Below are 23,356 nucleotides of genomic sequence, written 5' to 3' on the forward strand. Positions count from 1 at the left end.
CTGCGGAACTCGGCTCCCTCTCCAACGCCCACCATGGCTGGTGGTGGTCCCCGCCTGTCACCCCACTGCTTCCCCCTGGGGGACAGGGCCACCCCAACCGATCTCAGCCCTGCAAAGCCTAGCACAGTGCCTGGCCCACAGTGGGTTCTTACTGAGCCTGCAGGTGACAGAAAATGCAAAAGTGTTAGGGAAGGAATAGAGAATAAACGAAGGGGAAAGTATGAAAGGCGTAACACCATCCTGAGAGGACAAAGTAGAAGAGATTAGGATCAATTGAGGACATGTACTTTCTCCCAAAGCATCAGCCAGTCACACACCCCTGAGCACCAGGATGTGTTCTGGGCGGCTGGAAGGACAGCGGCGAAGTGGACAGTGAGCTGCTGTGCAGCATGAAGAGCTTCCCCTTTTGTCAGAGGACTGACTGTGAGGGCTTCAGATCAGTGGGAGGACGCCAAGGTCCCCTGGGCTGGGCCGGTTGGGAAGTAAGCAGTCTCATGGCTTTGTTTCTTTTTAATTATCTGCAGATGTGGCAGAAGATCGAGGACGCGGAGTGGAGACCTCAGACGTACTTGGAGCTGGAGGGCCTGCCCTGCATCCTCATCTTCAGTGGGATGGACCCGCACGGGGAGTCCTTGCCCAGGTGAGTGGACGGAGGGGCTTACGCCCCTGGCGGTCTTCCAGGGGCCAGCTGCTTGGGCCCCAGCTGCGGCTAGTGTGCCAGGCTGGGCGACCGCTGACTGACTGCAGGTGGTGCTATTCGCACTCATAGGCATCCTGGGCTGTGTGTTCATTGCGACAGTTTCCCAGCAGAGGGCGGTGAAATGCATCTGAGCCACAGGCAGCTTTTCCTGACTCATGGAGTCTCCATGTTTGGGCTCATAGAGGGGCTGCTGTTGGCTGCCTGGGTGGAGGCCCTGCAGCGGGGTTAGGATTTCACGCCTCCTGAGCTCAGTGTCCCCAGGAGGAGCTGGCTGTGTGTCAGGGAAGGCTGGCGGCATTTAGGACAGGGTCGCACCGTCTCCAGGGCTCAGAGCTGCAGTTCCTGCTGCCACCTAGGCTGCTGCGAGGGGGTCCCACCCGGCTTACGAGGTGTGCTGGGAAGGGGGACAGCAGCGGCTGCTTGGGAAGAGCTGGTTCTTCCAGCACAAAGAGGGGACTGTCTCAAAGCCTGCATTCCTCTGACGCCCTCACAGCCCTGGAGATCTCAGCCACACGTCGCTCAGGGTGTCCCGGTGGCCTCTAGGCCTCCACACAGACAGCCACTCAGGGCAGGAGTCCCTGGGCCTCCTGGAAGGCAGTCGCTTGGATTAGTAGTGACAGGATGGCTTTCAAATACTTACCCGTGGGGGAGGACAGGCAGCGGGGCCTTCGCACATCTGTCCCGTGTAACAGGACGTTAAGAGCTGACGTTGATTGAGTTCCTGTTAGGTGCTGAGCACCGTTCTAGGTTCTTCTTATATGCTTTGTTTCATTTCATTCTCACCTTAACCCTGGGGAAAGGTAGCATTTCAGCAGTCCCATCTTACTGATAAAGAAACAGGCTTACTGAGAGAAGCTAGCGGTGACTTCTTTCCACCGGGCCACACCACACTCAAGCAAGTGGCTCTGTGTGTGCTGCGTGCTCACGGGCCAGTTAAGGGAGGCTCTGGAACATTTGATCTTGGTGGTTGTTGTTCTACATGGATTAATTCTTCTATTCCTCAACTCCTTAAAGGACTTAAGATAATGTCTTAATCTATTTCAAGTCTTAGCATTTACTGAGTGCCTTCTTTGTACCAATTGCTGTGGTCTGTGCTAGTCTTTTAACATAGGACTTGTTCCGTGCAGCAGTGGTGTCACCCTCCTGTTTTATAGTTGAGTAAGCGAAAGGTCACCTGCTAAGGTTACATGAGCAGTAAGTTGCAGAGCCCGATTGGAACCCACATCTGCTTCCTCCAAGCCCTGAGCTTTTGTTGTGTTTCTACTGCAGGACCCCAGGGGGTTCCTTTCTCTGCTGCTCACAGATGTCATTCCTTGTTGGTGTCACCTCGATTGCCATCACATCCCAGCATCTACTACCCCGGCACATGTTAAATGTTGATTGACTAATTAAATGTCCACTTACTGCCATTTAATCTTCACAGCAATGCACTTAGATAGCCATTATACATTCCCATATGATGGAAAAAATCAGAGCTTCAGAGAAGCTGTGCGGCTTGTCGAGAGTCCCATCACTAGGAAGCGGCAGAGCTGGGCTCCAAGCCCTGCTTTTGTCTGACCCGGAGGTCATTGCAGCACAGGACTAAGTGCACGGCAGGTGCCCCCAGAGCTGCTGGCCTTTCCGTTCACAGGAGTCCCAGGGTCCTAGTGCGGAAGGCAGGGTGCGGCCCTGGTCACCACTGCCTTCAGCACCTGTGGAAGGCACGCGATAAATGCCTTCCTCTGTGTCCGGCTAGGTCTCTGCGCTACTGTGACCTGCGTTTGATAAACTCCTCGTGCCTGGTGAGAACAGCCTTGGAGCAGGAGCTGGGCCTGGCCGCGTACTTTGTGAGCAGCGAGGTCCCCCTGGAGAAGGGGGCTGGGAACGAGGCCTTGGAGAGTGACGCGGAGAAGCTGAGCAGCACCGACAACGAGGACGAGGAGCTGGGGACGGAAGGTGAGCGGTGGCCTGGCCACCCGCCAGGAGTCCCTGCCGGCACATCTTCCTCGGCTTCTGCTCTCCGAAGCCGCCTGGACTTGTGTCGACAGCTGTCAGGCTCTTCCACCGGGCCACACCACACTTAGGCCAGCGGCTCTGTGCGTGCTGCGTGCCCTCGGGCCAGGCAAGGGAGGTTCCGGGGCGTGCGGTCTCAGTTCTTGCTAGGTCCTGGGCCTGTCTGCTGGGCAGCCGCTCGGGGCGGGAGTTCTCTGGTCTTTGATGAGGGAGACGGCAGAGCCCTCACTGAGCTCAGGTCTGGCTCCCTCCCCCTTCCTGTCTGGTGGCGTGAGAAGATGGAAATCCCTGTAGGTTCTTCTTCGTTCTAAAATTCTTAAAGAATAGGAAGAAAAATCGAAATTTCTTAGAGTTCAAGTGCATGCATGCTTTATTCATATTGTTGATGGAATCCTACCTGGTGTAAGATTTGCTTATTTCCCTGTGACAGTGTGCTGTCCATTACTGAGATGTATGAGAACAGGCTGGTTTCGTTTGCAGGCTCTTAAAATCTGATACCATATTTTTAATGGGACACATGCATGAGAACATTGTAAGGCATTTGGCTGTAGTCAACAGTGTGGCAAGAAAAAATAAAAAGTACAAATAAGTACTTTGTACAATAAGTACAAAGCAGTTGTGGAGTGTGGCAGGGCTGAAAGAGATGGACGTGGTCACAGCCCAGGCCTATAGTCGCCCTCCTCTGTCTCCCAACCATGGGAACTCTCCTAGCCTCAGCTTATTTGTCTGTAAAATGGGGCTTGGAGGGATCTGCCCGCCCACGGCCATCTTTCAGAGACGCCACCACAAGCCTGACACGAGACGCTGCCATTTCCCTGGGGCCGAGGCACGACTCCCTGGCATCTCACGACCCTCCTTTTAGATTCCCTGTCCACACCTGTCAGCCCCCAGCCCGACGCACTTGCCCACACTAAACCGGCAATGGTGGCCGGGCCGCCCTCACCTGTGGGCCGTGAGGCTGCTCTTCCCGCTGCGTCGGCTTCTCCCTTCTCTGTGTCACCTGGGAGCCCCTGTTCCCGTCAGGACCCAGGCCGACGGCAGCGCTTGCAGCTGTTCTCCCCGCTCCTGCCTCCGGGCTGCCCGGCCCTGTCCCCCACCTCGTCCACCGTCTGCGGCCGCGCCTCGCTGGGCCTGTCTGCGCAGTGCCAGGTGCCCGGGAAACGGCAGACGAATGAACGAGTGGGTGGAGAGAGATGATTCGTGTGAATGCAAACTGTAAAGTTCCCGGCAAATGTAAGGGACAGTGTGTGTGTTTTGAAGCAGGCTCCACCTCGGAGAAGAGAAGCCCCGTGAAAAGGGAGCGATCCTGTTCCCACGACTCCGCGTCCTCGTCCCTCTCCTCCAAGGCGTCCGGTGAGTCTCCCCAAGACTGTTCTCTGAGGGTTCAGAGAACGAAGGGAAACCTGTGTGGGGCTGTTTGCTGACCCTTTGTTTTTCCGTCAGAGCTGGAAAGAAGGAATCTGTGAAGACCCAGACTCACCCGAGGGTCAATGTTTCGGGGAACCTGGGCTCTAGGACCTTGGGGCCTCTGGGCAGGGTGGAAGGGCTCGGCCGCCCCGTTCTCAGGGGACAGCTGTGGACGCTGCCCCTCTCGTGGCTGGGCCACAGCAGAGTCCTGGCCGTGCTGGGGGACCCCCTCGGGCCTCTCCCCGAAGCTGCTGGGTCGGGAAGTCACTCTGCCCTGGGGAGGGGTGTGAGGACAGGGTGTTTTCGTTGAGAGAATTAGACACGAAAGACTTCGTCGGGGAGAAGCAACAAAAGGCAGCGAGAGCACATGAACCTTGCCCGGGACCCGCTTTGGCGGCGGCAGTGGGCAGTGTGGGTAAAAGGCCTCGCGCGGCTTCTGCCCTGCGGGGTCCCTTGGTCTGGAGAACAGTTAGGACGCGTGTCCTTGAAACAACGTCCCCTCCTCCTGCCAAAAGCATGTATCGAGAGCCTACTTTATATCTGAGTCAGGGCATCGAAAGATGAATGAGACACAGACCCTGCCTCAAGGAATTTATGATTCTCAGGAGTTTTTCACACACATGAAGCATCACGGTTCCACATGTGAAGACGTAATTAATTTTGCCCCAAGTGGAGGGCGGACTCCGGGACAGGTGTGGTCACCCCAGGTTTCAGAGAGCGGCTGACCTGGCCCGGGCCTGGCAAGAGGAGTTCCAGGCGGAGGAATCCTCACGGGCAGAGAGAGGCTGGGGCATGAGTGCGTGCAGGGCGTGGACGCAGGGCCTGGATGCAGGGCCTGGACGCAGGGCGTGGACGCAGGGCGTGGACGCAGGGCGTGGACGCAGGGCCTGGACGCAGGGCCTGGACGCAGGGCCTGGACGCAGGGCGTGGACGCAGGGCGTGGTCTAGGTGGCCGTCCAGCCTGCAGGTGGGGGCCTGGCTGGGGCTGGGGGCGGCTGAGAGTCCATGCTGTTTGGATTGGGGCCAGGGGAGGTCAGAGCCCCCCAGGAGATTTGGCCTGGGGGCATCTGGGGCAGCCCGTGAAGGGCAGTGAGCCAGCGGTGGGGCCTCCCCCACAGGCACCCCCGATGGGTCAGCACGGGCCTCCTCAGCCTGGCCTGGAGCTCTGACGGAAAGAAGCTCCGAGGCATAGGCTCAGGGACACTCAGAAAACTGTGGCCACCGGTATCTGTTGCCCAAAACAGCACAGGGAACCTGGGGCAGAGACGGGAGTGGCAGAAACAGGTGGGGCCGGTGTGTTCTGGCCAGGTCATCCCTGGGACATGCCTGACCAGGTCCGTCTCTCCTCAGGCTCAGCGCTCCTCGGCGAGGCCTCGGCCCAGCCCACGAGGCCCCCCCAGATGGAGCAGGCCAGGTCGCCCCAGCCCTGCGGCCCTTCAGAAGAGGGCAGGGCCCCAGGCGAGAAACTGAGGCCGCGGGCGGGACAGGGGCCAGCACCAGTGCTCAGCAGACACAGTCCCGGGCTGGCGCCTCAGCCTGACTGTGGCCTAAGGCCCGGCTCCCAGAGGGGCGTCCAGGCGTCGGCCACCTCGTCGTCCTCCCAGCTGTCCTCCTCGGGCTCTTCGTCCTCCTCGGTGGCGCCGGCCGCGGGCATGCTCGTCCTGCAGGCCTCCCAGTGCTCCATGACCAAGGCCTGCCAGCAGCCACCTGTCGTCTTCCTGCCCAAGCTCGTGTACGACATGGTCATGTCCACCGACGGCAGCGGCCTGCCCAAGGCCGCCTCACTCCTGCCCTCCCACTCGGTCATGTGGGCCAGCTCCTTCCGGCCCCTGCTCAGCAAGACCATGACTTCCACGGAGCAGTCCCTCTACTACCGGCAGTGGACGGTGCCCCGGCCCAGCCACATGGACTACGGCAACCGGGCCGAGGGCCGCGTGGACGGCTTCCACCCCCGCAGGCTGCTGCTCAGCGGGCCCCCGCAGGTGTGTGTCCTCCCATGGCCCCCCATCCCCGCGCCAGCCTCGTGCTCAAACCTGGAGGCAGGCTTGGGGCGGGCGGTACCCACTTCTCATTTTGCCATTCCTGTGGCGGGATTTTCTCTGATGGCCCAGGGCGGGCGGGAGCTTGAGTGACTTCCATTTCTCCTTTGTGTGGGTGGGTTGGGGCAGGGAGACATCTCTGGCTGCTGCTCATACCTTCAGGCTGCAATTCCGCCTTCCCGTGTTATATCACGTGGCCCCCGTGTGCTGTGCACGCTCTCTGACGGTCAGAAACTCGACTCCCGGTTCTGCCCTGGAAGGTCTGGTGTCCTGTTAACAGGGAGGTGGGGCTCTGCTTCCCCTTCTCAGCCCTCCCCAGCAGTAGAATAAAAAACTGGAGTTTCTTTTTATATAAACTTATTTATTTGGATTTTTTTATATTTCAAATCATTGATACATTCAAAGAGTAATTTTAATGTCGGGTCTCACACTCGACATCTGAGTGCAAAAGGTTAAGACATCATGCTTTACATGTCAGTGCATTTTTTTTTTAAGAAAGCTTTCTTCAGCTTGGGATAAAGTCCTATTTGTAACAGCTTAACGCCCATGGGTGGCTGAAATCTGGTTAAAATCAGGTGCATCTGCAAGGGCGTATAAGCAGGCAGGCCTCCTGCTCTCGGGAGTCCACCTGTCCGCCCGCCAGGCTCCTGGAGGCCACGCTTCCCCTCCGCTGTCTGCGCGTCCACGGGCTCTTGTTTTAACGGCGGGATGTGTAGGTGAGGCGGATGCGCCAGGCGTCAGGTGCTCGGCCCGCACCTGGCCGCGGACGGGATTCCTAACCGCGGGCTCTGACGTCCGCGTGCCCGCAGATCGGGAAGACGGGCGCCTACCTGCAGTTCCTCAGCATCCTGTCCAGGATGCTCATCCGGCTGACGGAAGTGGATGTTTACGACGAGGAAGAGATCAACATCGGTGAGTTATCTGCTTGGCGACACTCAGGCGTCCGAGCCTTTGTCACTTTCTCAAGCGACTTTCATTGCGTCACACTTTCTAGACGGAATCCTCGGATTCACGATCAGACCCGTCTCGGGGCCTGGGAGGGCTGCTATTTATCCTTTCCTTGCAGTCGTCTTGCTCAGCACCAGCGTAGTGCCCAGGGGCCTCTGTGGGGATAAGATTACGGGAGTAATGGCTACTGAGTGGCTTCCGTGCATCAGGCACTGAGCTAGCTACTTTGCAAAAATTACATAAAATGTAAAGCTGGAGACTTTGCATAAGTCCCCTGTGCCATGCCGTGAGACTGACATTGTTATTCCCCTTTGCTGGGAGGCCATGTGCTCGGGAGCCAGGCTGGGGCGTGGCACAGCTGGAATTGAACTAGCTGTGACTGTCGGCTCTAGAAAGCAGACTCACCCCTCAGTAGGTTTCCTACGTGGGCAACTGAGCACAGAGGTCCACATCTTGGGGCAAAACAGGAGATGACAGCTCCATGCATGTCACTGCCCCCGAAGACCTTCCAGTGGGACGAGATGTGGAGGTGGAAGACAGTGATATTGATGATCCCGACCCTGTGTAGGCCTAGGCTAATGCGTGTGTGTGTCTTAGGTTTTAACAAAAAGTTTAAAAAGTTAAAAAAAATGTTTTTCATATAAAAAAGCTTATACAATGAGGATGTAAATAAAGAAAACAATTTCTATACAGCTGTACAGTGTGTTGCTGTTTTAAGCTAAGTGTAATTGCAAATGAGTCAAGTAGTTAAAAAATAGTTTATAGGCCGGGCGCTGTGGCTCACACCTGTAATCCTAGCTCTTGGGAGGCCGAGGCGGGCGGATTGCTCAAGGTCAGGAGTTCAAAACCAGCCTGAGCAAGAGCGAGACCCCGTCTCTACTATAAATAGAAAGAAATTAATTGGCCAACTGATATATATATAAAAAATTAGCCGGGCATGGTGGCGCATGCCTGTAGTCCCAGCTACCCGGGAGGCTGAGGCAGAAGGATCACTCGAGCCCAGGAGTTTGAGGTTGCTGTGAGCTAGGCTGACGCCACAGCACTCACTCTAGCCTGGGCAACAAAGCGAGACTCTGTCTCAAAAAAAAAAAAAAAAATAGTTTATAAAGTAAATAAATTACAGCAAACTTAAGATAGTTTATTATTAAAGAAAGGATTTTTTTTTATAAATTTAGCGTAGCCTAAGCGTGCAGTGTTTATAAAGTCCATAGTACTGTACAGTAATGTCCTGGGCTGTCACATTCACTCACCACTCACCCAGGGCATCTTCCGTTCCTGTAACCTCCATTCATGGTAAGTGCCCTTTTATCGCATTGTTACTATCCATGTTTAGATAGACGAATCCTTACCATTGTGTCACGGTGGCCAACAGCACTCAGTACAGTCACGTGCTGTGCAGGTGAGCAGCCTGGGTGTGTAGTAGGCTGTCCACCTAGGTTTGTGTATGTACAATCTGTGAGGTTTGCACAATGACAAAATCATTTAACGTTGCATTTTCTCAGGACGTGTCCTGTTAAGGGACACATGACAGTAAATCATTTTTACCTCCTATTTTGTCACATATTTGTGTCTCTACCGACCTTGTAGACCTCAGAGAAGACGCGGACTGGCACTATGTGCAGCTCAGCGACTCCTGGCCAGACCTGGAGCTGTTCAAGAAGCTGCCCTTCGACTACATCATTCACGACCCCAAGTACGACGACGCCAGCCTGATTTGTTCCCACCATCAGCGTGTGAAGAGCGAAGGTCAGACTTCCGCGTGTCTTGTTCCGCCTCCTTCCAGAGTGCTCGGGCAAAGCCTCTAAAGGGGGGCGCTGAGTCGTGTTAGGAATGAAGTCTGGTCGTGGGGAATCGACCCTCGAGACCTGGTGCAGAACCGAGACCACCCCTCCCTGCACGAGCAAGGGACCGCCACGGACCCATGAAAGACATGCTGCTCGGGAGGCACGCATGGTAGCGACAACACACCTGCCCATTTGTCACGGTCGGAGTCTCCCGCAGGCTCTGGTTAATAGAGGATAGGAGACGTGTATGTTTCCTTACGAGTTTGGAGTTGTCGTGACAGAGTGGGTACACGTGTTCCCTCTCCTTGCTCGGCTTCCCGCTTTCTCCCTGCCTCCCAGACCCCGGACGTCCACGGGGCTGTGTCTGTGCGGTGCTCCGTGGCGTGGCAGGGGCCGCCGTGATGATAACGTGTGCTAGAAAAGTCTGGCAAACACAAGGGGAGACTCACCAGTCCGCAGTTTAGACCAACAGCTTTATCTTCGTTGCTTTCAGAGCAGACCCTTTCCCTGGGCTCCTCCTCGTTGGCTTAGTGCTGACCTTAATCCTGCCACGCCATTTGAAACACAGGGGCAAGTCACCTGCAATATGGTGTTTGCATGTTAAGTATTGCAATTGATGGCACCGACAATTGATTTAAATTGTCATGTGGTGGCTCCTTAAATAGGTGTTGATAGAACGTTTTTAGGTCTGCAAGCAGACACCGTGTGAACAGTCCATCGGTTTATCCCACTGAGAGTTTGTGTTTCCTTTGCCCAGCCGTCTCCCCCCAGGGCCCGGGTCGGTGAGAGGCCACCCTTGGTGACCACACAGAGTCCTGCCATTGCCTGGTTATTTGGGGCATTCCCTTTAGTTTTGGTGGGTGTGAGCAGGCAGGGGTGGAATATCTGCTTTGCCTCCTGCTGCTCGTTGACGCTGGGGTATCTGTGCAGACGGAGGGCCGTCCCGGAAGCCGGAGGACCTTTACGTGCGGCGTCAGACGGCGCGGATGAGGCTGTCCAAGTACGCGGCGTATAACACGTACCACCACTGCGAGCAGTGCCACCAGTACATGGGCTTCCACCCTCGCTACCAGGTAGGCCCCGGGGCCAGGCCTTGCCGGCTCACGCTTGCTCCCCTCTTCTTTCGTGTTTTCATTCCAGAGTGTGGGGGATGGAGAGTTCTGGAAGCCCTTGCTTCTGCTCTGCTTGCATCCTCGGTCCCCTTCAATAGTCTGAAATTATTGCTGGCACCAGAGAACAGGGGTTGTCCTGGGGTTGCGGGCTTATCAGTAGCTGGGTTTCCTGGCTGTGGAGGTCGTCGTCGTCTCTCGGTCCTGGCGATTTCGGAAGCCAGTCGGAGCGGCAGACGCTCGCTGAGTGCCTCGTACGTCGTGCCAGGCGCAGGGACCGCAGAGACGAAAGAGATGGGTGCGCTTTGTCCCCGTCCTCAAGACTAGTCTGGGAGGGAGATGTGCAGGGCAGCAGAACTTCAGAACCACGTACGTGGAGGAGGCAAAAAGAGCGTAGGAACTGTACGGATAGGGGAGGACTCTGCATTCATTGAGCACCTACTGCATGCCAGGCAGGGTGCCCAGGCACGTTTTACAGATCAGTCCCTCCCAGCCTTTTTGCGAGGCAGAATATATTTTTCCTGGACACACAGAAATGCACAGGGCTACCTACTCAGGCCCCGGCAGTCCTCAGCCCTGGCTGGTCACTGGAAGCCACACCTATGATCCACTCAGGGTGCACGGGTTAGGAACTGTCCCGTCCAGCTTCTCATTTCACACTAAAGCCTCGTCGTCCCCGTTTTATAACCGAAATCCTGTCTGGGCGGGGAGCAGAGGAGAGGATGTGGAAGCATCGGTAAGAATTTGCTGAAGGCCTGTGCAGAGGCGGGAGGCCGGGTCTTGGGGATGGGGAGTGACCTGTGCTGGGTGTCGCTGGAGCCGAGTGCGGGGCGGCTAGACTCAGGCCACGAGGCTGGAAGGGCCAGCACAGACCCGACCAAGGCCCGGCACCGTGAGGAGGGATGGGGACTTTTGCAGTGAGCATGAAGAGCCAGGCTCGGGCAAAGCTGCCGTTTTGACTAGCGTCTTAACAGCCACGTGGAGGCGTGCAGGGGCCTGCGAGGCTGCTTGTTGATAAACGGAAGGCATCGTCTTACACTTAGTGCTTCCTTTCAGACTCAGGGGAAAAGGGGAGGAGGGAGAGAGCCGGAGCCGGTGGGAGCCAGTCAGACACCTGGCCGGGGAGCGAGGCGGGTGGGACAGCCGATGTTCTGGCTGCTTCCAAAAAGGCCTGAGCACTGGCCTCTGTCTCCAACCTTTTTGCAGAGGGAAACAGAGCCGGAGGCTTCAAATTCTCCAAGTCTGCCCGGCCTTTAGCTGGGCTGCCAAGGAAGTAACACCTGTCTTCCTCCATATTAAGTTTCTTTTTAAGTTTGCAGTTTTATTGTTGATGAAATCACTAAGGACATAGGAGTAATTTTTTAAAGAACTAAAATAATCAATAATCCCATTTGTCCCAGACAAACTCTAACTTTCTTTTTGGAGGGTGTGAGTCCTCGTCATCTCAATAAGCATCAGCAGTGACTCGTGGCATCGTGCCCTCGGGCTGCATTAACTGATGGCAGAGTGCAGGGCAGGAGGGACCGGGAGCCTGTGCCCTGGGCAGCTGGGCCACACCTGGCCTGTGTTCAGGGGGTGCTCAGGTCTGGGGGACCGTAGTCAGAGAGGGAGCACACCTGGGGGGTACAGGGGCTTGGAACCAGCCGTCGAGGGACATGGAGGGTGCGTGACATCCTGGCTGCCTTGTCCACACCTCTGTGCTTCTGCTCATGCTGCTCCCGTTGCCTTCATCTCCCAGGGCTCCCCTGACCTTTTCTACGAAACTTCTTAGTTGCATCCTCCTTTGCTCCCTCCCCAAGCGAAAGCTCTCTCTCCCTCATCTCTGCTGCAAAGGGCTGTGTGGCTGTAGCCACAGCGGGGGTTCAAGGCCACTGTGTGCAGGTCTGCCTTTCTGCAGCCCAGAGCACGTGCTGGGAGGGCTGTCAGTGGGGAGGGCCCCGAAAGAACACCCATGGGCGTGCAAGGCCGGGCTGCAGGCCACACGCGAGAGCAGCCTGTGCACAGACCACAGTGGGGGATGGCTGGTAAGTGGAGACTGGAGGAAGTAACTAAAGTGCTGTTAGACTTGGGGACAGGAGACTAAGACTGAGTGAGCCTAAGACTTCTGAGTGTCAGTTTCCGCCCCTACACAGTGGGGATGGGGACAGTACCCACTCCCAGGACTGTTAATCGCAACACGAAAGGGACAGAGCAGGGCCTGGCGCGCAGTGTTACAAAGGGTGCAAGCAGGCGTAGTCGTCATCTTACTCCTGTGCTGCTGCGCGTGATAACTATGATAGAAAAATACGTCTGTGAGAATTAAAGTGCGAATGCTTCAGTTGGTGACCCACAGCGGGGCCGGGTCAGATCCAGAGGGCTTGGTGCCTGCATGGCACGGCTGGGGGCCACACCATCGGGGTTGGGGACGGAGCAGGCTCTGCTGGGTGCGTGGCCTTGGGCATGCTGGCCCCGTCGCCAGACCTGGGCGTCTGTGCTTTGCCCTGGAGCCACGCCGTGGGTTTCTCGTGCTGTGGGATGGAGGTGGCTGTGGTGTCATGGCAGGACGGGCCTGGGACCTTCTGGGAAGCAAGGCGGACCCTGATGACAAGCTCTGTCCTCTCCCCTCGCACCGCAGCTCTATGAGTCCAGCCTGCACGCCTTTGCCTTCTCTTACTCCATGCTAGGAGAGGAGGTCCAGCTCCACTTCATCATCCCCAAGTCCAAGGAGCACCACTTCGTCTTCAGCCAGCCCGGCGGCCAGCTGGAGAGCATGCGGCTGCCCCTCGTCACAGACAAGGTACTGGCCAAGCCGTGGGGGGCAGATCTAAGTGGCTTCATGTGGCCCCTGATGAGTCAGGGCACGTGGAGCAGAGCAGAGACGCCGCCACGGTGACTGAACGTGGACCAGGCTGGTCTAGCGCATGGAGGCACTCAGATTCCAGCGTGAGTCTCGTTCGACCATTTACTAGTTGCGTTACTTGGACTTGTCACTTAATATCCCTGAGCCTCAGTTTCCTCACCTGTAAAGTGAGGCAATAATAACTCTTGGAAAAGCTTGTGGTGAAAATTATTTGAATAACCAGCATAAGGAAGGCACCAGACCGTGCCTGGAAGGTAACAGGTGCTGGAGAGATGTCTGTCCGTCTCCCCCTACCCCTGACTTCTCTTGAACGCTCTCTGCCATGGAGCGCTGTGAACAGTCTTGGGCAGACGGAACAGCACAGTGAATCCCTGAGGGCCATCCCCAAACTTCAGCCTTGTTTCGTTTGTCCTTCTGTCCTCATCTCCCTTCCTGTGTTGTTTGGAAGTAAATCCCAGATGTCGTATGTTTCATCTCTGAAATATGTCAGGGTAAATCTCTGAAAGATGCGTTCCATTTATCTTTTGCAAAGATTACTCTTAATAATCCATCGTCTCTGTGGCCACCATTCTTCTTACAGAGATGCTCCTTGCAGGGCTCTTGGCTCTTGTATTCCAGCCGCACAGGTCAGAGTCCACCGGCTGCTCTTGAACCAGCCCCAGTAGCAGGCCGTGCGTGGAAGGCTGCCTTTCCGTCTCCAGAGTGCCAGGCCCCTGTGCAGTTGAGCCTGGCCTTTCAGACCCAGCAGTCTATTACTGAGCAATGAAAACATTTGTAAAGTGCCAAAGGGGCTTTCATCGTAAGGTGTCTCCTTCCCCGGGGGCTGGGGTTGGGGGTGTTGCAGTGACACTCCCCGGATATATAATGGCGTAAGAGCCGGGATTTCCCCATTTCTCCGCCTGTATCCCAGCTTTCCCATCAGAACCGGCCACAAGCACCAGCTGCATGCACAGCTTTGTTGCAGGTGCCTGGACAATTCAGAGGGAGCAGAAACCCTGGCTTGGCCAGATAACTTACTGCTGAGGAAGGAGCTGAAGAAAACCTAGTTATTTACGTGAAAGATATCGTAGCCTGAGTGTATGACTATCTAGCTACATGGGAAAGTGATGGGGGGGTGTCATGTGCTCACGTGTGTAGAGGATTTTTGAAGATACACAGGGTCAACGTGTAGTCTGAGCATAATGGGTACTGGTGGGTAAATAATGGGTAATGGGTAAAAGAGGGTAATGGATTTGGTTGCTTGATGTGTGCCAGTTAGTTTCTGTCGCCCAACAAACCACTTCTGAACACGCATTTATTTAGGTTCTGATTCTGTGGGCCGGCAGTTCGGCTTGGTTCAGCCAGATGGACGGCGGCTCTGGCTCGGTCGTGCTCGCTCGGGGTCTGCGGTGAGCTGTCAGGTCACTGGGGCTGGCTGGTTAGAGTGGCCTCAGCAGGGACGTTCGTCTCTGCTCCATGCAGTGTCCCATCCTCCCGTGGGCTGGCCCCGACCGTTCACGTGCAAGTCCTCTGGAGGCAGACGCGGAACTGGCGCAGTGCCGTTTTTCCCGCACTCTGTTGGTAAAAGCGGGTCACGAGGCCAGCTCGGATTCTAGGAGTTTGGCGGTCCTGTCCGTCACGTGATGGAAGATGCTGCGGAATCACACATCACGGGCGGGGTGTGACTGTGACCACGTCTACAAACATGCCTCACCGTACCTGTACTTTGCAGGGACACGAGTACATCAAAAGCCCCACGTTCACTCCCACAACTGGCCGCCACGAGCACGGGCTCTTCAACCTGTACCACGCGATGGACGGCGCCAGCCACCTGCACGTGCTGGTGGTGAAGGAGTACGAGATGGCCATCTACAAGAAGTACTGGCCCAACCACATCATGCTGGTGCTGCCCAGCGTGTTCAACAGTGCCGGCGTGGGTAGGTGTCCCTGACGCCCGCCCCACGCCGCGGTTTCTGTGCACGGAGACCCGAGAGAAGGAATGTTCCAGAGATGGAAGAGTTAAGCGTTTGACATCAAGCCTTTCGTTTTGGGACTTTTAGAGCTATTTTGATTTGTTTGGCTTTCTTATGAGAATGTTCCTGTCTCCCGGTGTTCTGTTATCGGTTCGTATTTGCAGTGGTTAGAAAAGAAAGGATACGGAAGGCAAGTGTGGGTACAGCTTGGGGAGTGGCACTTTCCTCTCTGGTTTCTCTCCTGAGTCTATGGCTGATGTCGGTGGCAGGGGACACGGTAGGACAGCCGGAGCCGGCCTGTCCGGAGGGCGGCGCAGGCCTGAGCTGGCTCGTTCCGCCCGTGGCAGGCGCCGCCCACTTCCTCATCAAGGAGCTGTCCTACCACAACCTGGAGCTCGAGCGCAACCGGCAGGAGGAGCTGGGCATCAAGCCGCAGGACATCTGGCCCTTCATCGTGATTTCGGACGACTCCTGCGTGATGTGGAACGTGGTGGACATCGACGGTGCTGGGGAGAGAAGCAGGTGAGGAGCCCGAGAGCTTTGCCCCCCCAGGCTGCAGACAGTGACAGGCGAGCTGGCAGGGGAATGCTGTCCCCCACCCCCGGGACCAGAGGGCACCTCCATCGGAAGGCGTGGCCCGCGGTGGCCCCAGCCCTGGGTGCAGCACGAGTGGACTCACTCACACTCCAACCCTGGCTTGCCTTTAATTAAAAAAAAATTGTTCTTGAAGTATAATCACACAGAAAATCACATATTTTATATTAAGTGTAATATATGCATACAGAAAAGGAAGTATAACAATGTATATACAGAAATTTACATAAACCGAGCACACCCATTTAACCAACTCCGAATGGAGAAAGGGACACCTTCCTCCCGGAAGTCCCTGTCCCGCCACTTGCAGCCCCGCCCTGCCCGCCAGCTTCACTGCTGGCTCCCAGCTTGACGTTTGTTTGCTGTGCGACTCTGGGCAAACGACCGAATCTTTTGGGGTTCCAGCCTCCTCATCTCTGAGGGGGCTGTTAACACCTGCGCCAGAGGGCTGTTGTGAGGATTAACTAAAATTACGGTCCGCAAGTGTGTTCAGCTCGTGGAAGAAGCGTCCCAAATGTGACGTGCTCAGCAGGGTGCCTGGCCCCGTGGGGGGTCGCTCTGGGTTCTAGCCACACTGGCCATCCAGTGCCCGGGGGGTGCGGTTGCAAGGCGGGGTCCCGGCTGGCCCGCACAAAGCCCCTCGCGGCCGCTTGCCTGGCAACCTCGGGACGTCACTCTCCCTCCTTCGAGCAGGGAGTTTTCCTGGTCGGAAAGGAACGTCTCCTTGAAGTACATCATGCAGCACATCGAGGCCTCCCCCAACATCACGCACTACGCCCTGATCGGCCTGCGCAAGTGGTCCGGCAAGACCCGGCGCAGCGAGGTGCGAGAGCCCTTCTCCCGCTGCCACGTGCACGACTTTGTCATCCTCAACGTGGACCTGACCCAGAACGTGCAGTACAACCAGAACCGGTGAGTCCCTGCACCCACGGCCCCGAGGACGGAGCCCTGGGTGGGCGGTGGCCTCGGGCAGGTCCCTCCCCTTTGTCCCGAGGGCCTGCCTGGGCCAGAGCTGCTGCCCCGCGGCGCTGGCCCGGCCCTGCTTCTGGTCCCCAGTTTTCTAGTGCCGTTGTATTTTTGGTGTTCACGTAAGATCACTCGGCTTCATCGATCCTCGTGAGACTTCACTTTAGTGAGTCACACTGTGCGATGTGTTTGTCTCGGCACGTTGCCTTTTAGGGGCTCTAGCACTGAACACCGGGATGAAGTAACTTCCGTAGTTTGTTCCCTACACCTCTCGCCACAGACGTGCTCACGAGATAATTCAATCGCCAGGTGCTCGCTGAGCACCCAGGTGTGCCGGGCGGCGCGGCCGACAGGGCCTGCGGGGACTTGCGCAGCCAGGCTGCCGGGTCTGCTGGGGTCGGGGCTCTGCCACCGGGCGGCTTCGCGGCTCAGGCACATGGCTCGTCTCTGAGCCACGGGTCTTCCTCGGCTATGAAACGTGGCTGGTATTTTGCCCTGGGGGGTTTGTTGTTGTTTCGAGCGGGCACCGAGCATCCGTGCTTGTGTGGTTTAAGCCGTAGGTGCCGCTGCCCTCCTGGTACACTCGCGTTGCCCTGTGCCTCGTTTGTTCTCCTTGCAACCCCTTCTAGAGCAAGGTCTGGAGGCAGGATGGAAGCCGCCCACCTCGCAGCTCCCTGGGGCGGGGCCGCACTCTGGGGGTCTGGGGGCTGTGACGGGGGCGTGAGCTGCATCCCGTCACACCTGCTGCTCCTCTGTCCCGAGCAGGTTCACGTGCGACGACGTGGACTTCAACCTGCGGGTGCACAGCGCCGGCCTCCTGCTCTGCCGGTTCAACCGCTTCAGCGTGATGAAGAAGCAGATCGCGGTGGGCGGGCACAGGTCCTTCCACATCACGTCCAAGGTGAGCCTGGCTCGCTGCCGGGCGGGTCTGTGCACCTGCCGCGTGGGCTGCTACGGTGCCGAAATGGTGGGAGCCTTCGGGGAGGACAGGTCGTCTCTTTCTCGGAAGTGGGGCGGGGCTTCACCCCGGGGGAGGGTGCGCAGGGGTTTGTAATCAACCGGGAAGGGAGGCTCTGTCGGGCTGCTCTTCTGCTCTCTGATTGTAACTCTGTCCCGTCGGCCTCTGCTCAGTGCGAGACCACCACCACGGCGTCCTGTGCCGGCTGAGGCCCAGGGCCACGCTCTTCCCTGGGCCCTGGGCTGGTGCCTGGCCACATGGCTGGATGGCCCCGCAGGCTGGCTCGATGGCCCTGCTGTCTGCCCACAGGCCAGCCTCGGCGTGGGGAGGGACGTGCTCCCGCTGTGTGCGTTCTAGCCGAGCAGGCCTGGGGAATTTAAGATGCCAAATCACAGCGAGACCCGAGAGAGTTGTGTGTCTTCTGGGAAACTGTGCAGGCTGGGGTATCTCTGCCGGAGGGTCTCCCCAGTCCTGTGGGCCAGAGGCCCTTTCTCTGTCACCTCCTGCCCGCCTTGAATCCTGCCCTGACACCGTCAGCCTTTCAGTACCAGCTGCCTTTTCCAGCCTCTGTCCTTCCTGGTTTTCTGCTGACTCCTCGTGCAGTTCAGAGGCGGGGACCGAGGCCTTCTCTGCCCGTGGAAGCCCATCCTCATTTCTCTTGCGAAGTAGCAAGACCTTTCAGCAAAAGGCCTGTACTTTCAGAAAAACCTGGGAGTCGGAGTTAAGCCCCCCACCTGCTACCACCGTTGAGATTTTTAAATTAAAACTGTGCTAGATTTGTAGTTTAATTTGGGGGGAGAATTGAGATCTTTACGGTATTAAGGCTTTTCTACCAAAGAGCTGCAGGTGCCTTTAAAGCTCATTTTTTTTCTTATGTCCTTTGGTGCCACTTAAAAACTCTCAGGTATTTCATCTTTATTCCTATTTTGGACATAATCTTATTTTTCCATTAGGTTTAAGTGCATATCGATTATATATAGGACAGCTAGTAACGACTTGTGGTCTTACGTATAAATGAAATCACTTAATTGCTTTCATTTCTTTATTCATTAAATATTTACTGAGCACCCGACCCCTTTGCTCAGAGTCTGTACCCAGCAGCTGAGACACTGTAGCGAGAAGCACCCCAAAGGTGGAGCGTGTGTCACGGGGAGTCTGTGGAAGTGTCACCAAGAAAGTGACTCCGCAGAGGCTAGAGGGTGGCGGGAGGGCAAGCGCTGTGCGTCCAGGCAGGGGCAGAACGTGGGTGAAGCCACCTAGGAGGCCGACGAGGAGAGTGGCCGAGAGGAGCTGGGGGAGTAGGTCGGCCTTATCAGCCAGGGGAGAGTTCTAGACTTTTCTCTAGGAGTAACTGCAGGGTGTTCGGCAGAGGGTCTGGTTAGTTTTAATTATGTATATTAAATGTAGTGTCTCTGGCCACAGCATGGAAAACGTGCCAGTGATGGAGTGAGCGCCCACGGCCTGGTGTCCACCCTGGAGTGGGGGGCCGTGGATATATGGGCTGTATTCAGGCCCCCACCACTGGCCCTCCCCGAGGCAGGCGTTGCTGGGTGCGGGGAAAGTTCCCAAGGTCCACGGTTCTCTCATTTGCTCTAGACCAGACAGCCAGATTCCTCCATGGAATGATCAACGTCTCTAATTCTTACTGATCGCGTTGGTTAGTTTGCACGTATCCCACTTCGGTAAAACCTCGTTTTTCTCAACGGAGGATTTCGTTCTTGGAGTAGCTGTTCCCTGTTTGTTCTCTGCATCCCCCCGAGCAACACAACCTTCCCTGCTGGGGCCACCCCAGCCCCTGAGTCCAGCCTAGAAGCCCTGGGAGGGCCCGCTCCCCTCCGGGCAGCCGGAAGTGGCCTGACGCCCCTCGTCCCGTGCAGGTGTCCGAGAATTCCACTGCCGTCGTGCCGGCCCAGTACATCTGCGCCCCCGACAGCAAGCACACGCTCCTCGCGGCTCCCGCCCAGCTCCTGCTGGAGAAGTTCCTCCAGCACCACAGCCACCGCCTCTTCCCGCTGTCCCTGAAGAACCACGGCCACCCCGTGCTGTCCGTCGACTGTTACCTTAACCTGGGATCTCAGGTGACCTTCAGCGGGGCACCGTGGAAAGTGTAAATCAGAGAATCCTGGGGCATACGAGCTAGGATCCGGGGCTCTGGGTCCTCACTGGTCAGCTACCGTGTCCCAGGTGGCTTCCCCGCTTTACAGCTGGTAACAGGCGAGAGAGCTGGGACGGCCGCCCAGATGCAGGAAGTTGGGAGTCCAATCCCATTCTGATGCCAAAGCATTTCCATTCCCAAATGAGCCCATGTGTAGATAGATCTGCATGAATCTCCTGGAACTGACTTTTAGGGTATAGATTAGGAAATAACATGAAAATATCTCTGGCCCCCCAGAAATCTTGAGCCTGACCAAGTAGTTAGCATTTGTTAGGTGCAAACCCCCGGGGTGTGACGTTATTGAGTCTTTTTGTGGAAAATGGTGTTTTCTCTTGGATTCCTTCTTTTTCAGATTTCCGTTTGCTACGTGAGCTCCAGGCCCCACTCTTTAAACATCAGCTGCTCCGACTTGATCTTTAGTGGGCTCCTGCTGTACCTCTGTGACTCGTTTGTGGGGGCTGGCTTTTTGAAAAAGTTTCATTTTCTGAAAGGTAACTTACGCCAACTCCAATCCTGAACCCTGACTTGAGTGGCTGTCACTGCCTGGGGCCTCCAAGGAGGTGTCCTCTGGGGCTAGTCCTGCTGCCAGTGGGTAACTGAGGCTCAGAGAGGGCAGGCGACTGCCCCGGCCACCAAGAAGTCTGGGGCTGGATTCTAGGGGGCTCTCTCCTGTGTTCCTGTCCAGGTAGAGACAAGACACGCCCCCCTTTCTTTAAGGTGCATTGCAGATATTTTCAGCTTCTGCGTTCCTTTTCGTCCTAAATCCTTCACGTTGCACCCCGGTCCCCTTAGATGCCGCTTCCTGCTGAAAGAAGGGGGGCCCTTCCTCCTCACCTTGGTTGGCACCGTGTGCAACTCTGCTCTTACTCTAATCTTTCTCCTTTCCATGCTGGGGCAGCCGAGAATGGCAAGCATTTGTTCTGTGTGACTCTGTGTTTCCAATCTCAATCGGTCCCTCACTGACCTTCGCTTTCTTTGGCGGTTCTTCACTCTGACCTTCCTGTCTAGCAGGTAGTTAATGGGCACCAACAGTGCACAAGGCCTCAGGGAATACTGAGAGGTTTCTAGAGCATCTCTGTGTCAGGAAACGTTTCCTTCAAAGGGAGGACTGGACGTGCAGAGAGGGAGGAGAGAGACGAGGTGAAGGAGACCTGGTTGATGTATCGCTGAATGTCAGAAGGGAGAGGAGGGAGAGTTGCCAAGGCTGGGGACAAGGGGACAGTGGGAGCTGCCCCCAGCTGGACGGGTGGGCAGGCTCTGGCCTGGTGAAGAAGGGGGTGAGGGTGGGTGGGGTGTGCAGGGATGTGAGCGGAGGGCTGGAACTGAGGATGCTCGGTTCGCGATGCTCGGCTTTCCCCTGCCTCCGTGGAGTCTCCCCGCCAACCCACCGCCGCACGCCGGCGTACTGTCTGTCTTGCTAAGATCATACATCGGCCCGGAAGAAGCAAGGGACTTGCCCTTCCGAGCGGTGCCCGATCTCGTTACTGCCAGTAGAATCCAGGCGGTGACTTTCACCTGAGTAAACTCACCCTCTTGCTCCCCACGCCTCTGCCCCGCCCGCGCAGGTGCCACCCTGTGCGTGATCTGCCAGGACCGGAGCTCGCTCCGCCAGACGGTCGTCCGCCTGGAGCTCGAGGACGAGTGGCAGTTCCGGCTGCGTGACGAGTTCCAGACGGCCAATGCCAGGGAAGACCGGCCGCTCTTTTTTCTGACCGGACGACACATCTGAAGAAGACACTGGAGCAGGTTTCCTGGAAGAGCGGAGCACTCAGCACCTTGGTGCTGTTGAGGCTAAAGAAAGTTCTAGAACCACGGGATGTTTGACTGGAGCAGACCCCAGGCACCCTGTGCTGCACAGCCCCTCACAGCGTGCCGAGGCCCAGAGGCCCTGGTCCCCGGAGCCAGGAGGAAGAGGAGGAAGATGCCTCTGGGGAGGGCAGGACAAAGCCCAGACTCCCGAGTTCTGAAGGGCCAGATGGCCCCGGGCTGTTTTGAAGTCCATTTCATGAAGAACAAAGTTTTGCTTCCTGTCATGTCACTCACGTGCTTCCATGGACAAACTAGACTTTTCTTAGTTCTAAAGAATCTTGGATTATTTTGTAGAGGTGCCAGTATTTCAGGCAGTGGATGGGATTTCAGTTAAGTAGGTTTCCCTATAACCACCTACAAAGCAATATTCCAAAGGAACATTTCAACTGTAAAGGCTGGAGACAAAAAAATAAGCAGATCATTTTTAACAAGAATTATTTAATTGCCTACAAGTTTTTTTTTTTTTTAGAAGCTAGCCCAAAGGCATCAAATTTAATAAAGTAAAACAAATTGTTTTACTTCAGAGCAAATATGATTCTATTAAAATAGCATAGGGTCAATACCCTACCTCTTAGAAAGGGCAAAAATGCAAAGAAGCTTTCTTTAAAAGGGTTCTTTTATTAGGGAGAAAATGAGGCTTACAGAGGTTGACCTAAAATTTGCCTTACAAAGGAAAGAGAACCAAATTGCTTACTTGAAACCAATGATAAACACACCAAAGTGATATAAAATAGTTGATAAGAACTAGATATATGATTATAATTTATTGACGCTCGGTTTTCAGTTCCTCGAATAGCTTGTTTTCTCTTACCAAAGGTTGGTTCCTTCCAAGAGGATCTCACCTGACTAGAAAAGCAGAGGGAGCAGAAGAGAAGGCTGCAGGGATGAGTCCCACAGCACTCACCCCTGCACAGCCTGGCAGAACGGGCTGCAGGCCAGCGGTCTAGACGACCACCTATGGCCCAGACACTGGGCCGGGCGCTTCCATGGCGAGGTCTTGTTTCATCCTTTCCACGTGTGATAGGGGGGATAGCCATTCTCATTTGAAGGACAAGAGGGTTGAGACGCAGAGTGCACCTCACCCAGGTCACGCAGCTGGAAGAGCTAAGAGGCACGGTTCAGACTCCTGGGTCCTGGATCCTGCAGTCCAGCGTCCCCCACCCCCAAAACCACTCTGCTTTTGAAGTGGCCCATAGCTTGAAGGAGAAGTTTTAAAGATATTAAAAAGTTAACCAGAATGCATTCTTATACATCTATCTTAGATATTTATAAGCACTCTAATGGATAACAATCCAAGAATAAATGATTTTAAAAGATAATACCAAAGAGTTCATGTCAATCTTTTTTTTTTTCCCCCTAAGAAAAAAAGGCCACAAATACTAAAGATTTAGATCAATGTTTGTAAAATGATCACTTTGTATAAGTCATTATTCCTATTTTGGAATAAAAACTGACCTCCTTTAGTTGTATTTGTCTTTTGTAAATAGCACCTTCTGTGTCATTCTCCCCATTTTGTTAGTTAATTTAAACTTGGAAGAAAAAACCCTAACTAATATTCTTGTCTGTTCCAGTCTTATAAATAAAACTTATAGTACACGTATTGGTTCTTTGGTGGGTATTAATTGCATTGTTTTGAGAGAAAGTAGTGTGGCCAGAGATCTTTGGGGTCTACCTGCTTTTAAAATCTCATGGCATGACAAAAGGGAGTTTGGGAAAAGAAATTAGAATAACACCGTGAGCGTGAGCTACCTTAACATAGTGAGGACTTCCTGAAGGAGAAAGGGCAGACAGAATTGGATGTGCTGAAAAGCAAGTATGGGGGAAACAACTCAAAATGTGCAGACAAGCCTGCCACAAAGCAAGGACGGTTTGGGGACACTGAGCCTCAGAGAGCCTACAGGAGGAGGCCTAGGGCGTTTGTCCGGATGCTTAACAGGGGAAGCGGTTTGGAGCAGCAAAGCTGTGTGGTTCCCTGCAGCTCTTCCTGTCACCTCCTCGTGTTCCACCCACCTGTGCCAAGCCTTAGCCACGGCCAAGGCTAAAAGCGAGTGTGGGGCCCCGAGCAGGAGGAGGGCACCAAGCCTTAGTGAAACGAGCTGTTGGC

At 55.5% G+C, this 23,356-nt stretch overlaps 1 protein-coding gene across 1 annotated transcript in view; it reads left to right on the forward strand.

Moving 5' to 3' along the window:
• Positions 1 to 22,839, forward strand: part of GREB1 (growth regulating estrogen receptor binding 1) — a 70,339-nt gene extending 47,500 nt beyond the window's left edge. Inside the window, exons 18-32 of the mRNA XM_076000554.1 lie at positions 525 to 640; positions 2,436 to 2,635; positions 3,956 to 4,045; positions 5,450 to 6,081; positions 6,948 to 7,050; positions 8,674 to 8,832; positions 9,801 to 9,943; positions 12,594 to 12,755; positions 14,530 to 14,734; positions 15,118 to 15,292; positions 16,058 to 16,276; positions 17,096 to 17,231; positions 19,166 to 19,366; positions 19,796 to 19,934; positions 21,009 to 22,839. Of these exons, the coding sequence (XP_075856669.1) occupies positions 525 to 640; positions 2,436 to 2,635; positions 3,956 to 4,045; positions 5,450 to 6,081; positions 6,948 to 7,050; positions 8,674 to 8,832; positions 9,801 to 9,943; positions 12,594 to 12,755; positions 14,530 to 14,734; positions 15,118 to 15,292; positions 16,058 to 16,276; positions 17,096 to 17,231; positions 19,166 to 19,366; positions 19,796 to 19,934; positions 21,009 to 21,172 (2,844 nt within the window). The 3' untranslated portion in view covers positions 21,173 to 22,839. The remainder of the gene's footprint in view (positions 1 to 524; positions 641 to 2,435; positions 2,636 to 3,955; positions 4,046 to 5,449; positions 6,082 to 6,947; positions 7,051 to 8,673; positions 8,833 to 9,800; positions 9,944 to 12,593; positions 12,756 to 14,529; positions 14,735 to 15,117; positions 15,293 to 16,057; positions 16,277 to 17,095; positions 17,232 to 19,165; positions 19,367 to 19,795; positions 19,935 to 21,008) is intronic.
• Positions 22,840 to 23,356: the final 517 nt, after the last annotated feature.

This window comes from Microcebus murinus, chromosome 3 (genome assembly GCF_040939455.1).
Source record: "Microcebus murinus isolate Inina chromosome 3, M.murinus_Inina_mat1.0, whole genome shotgun sequence".
Taxonomy (NCBI): domain Eukaryota; kingdom Metazoa; phylum Chordata; class Mammalia; order Primates; family Cheirogaleidae; genus Microcebus; species Microcebus murinus.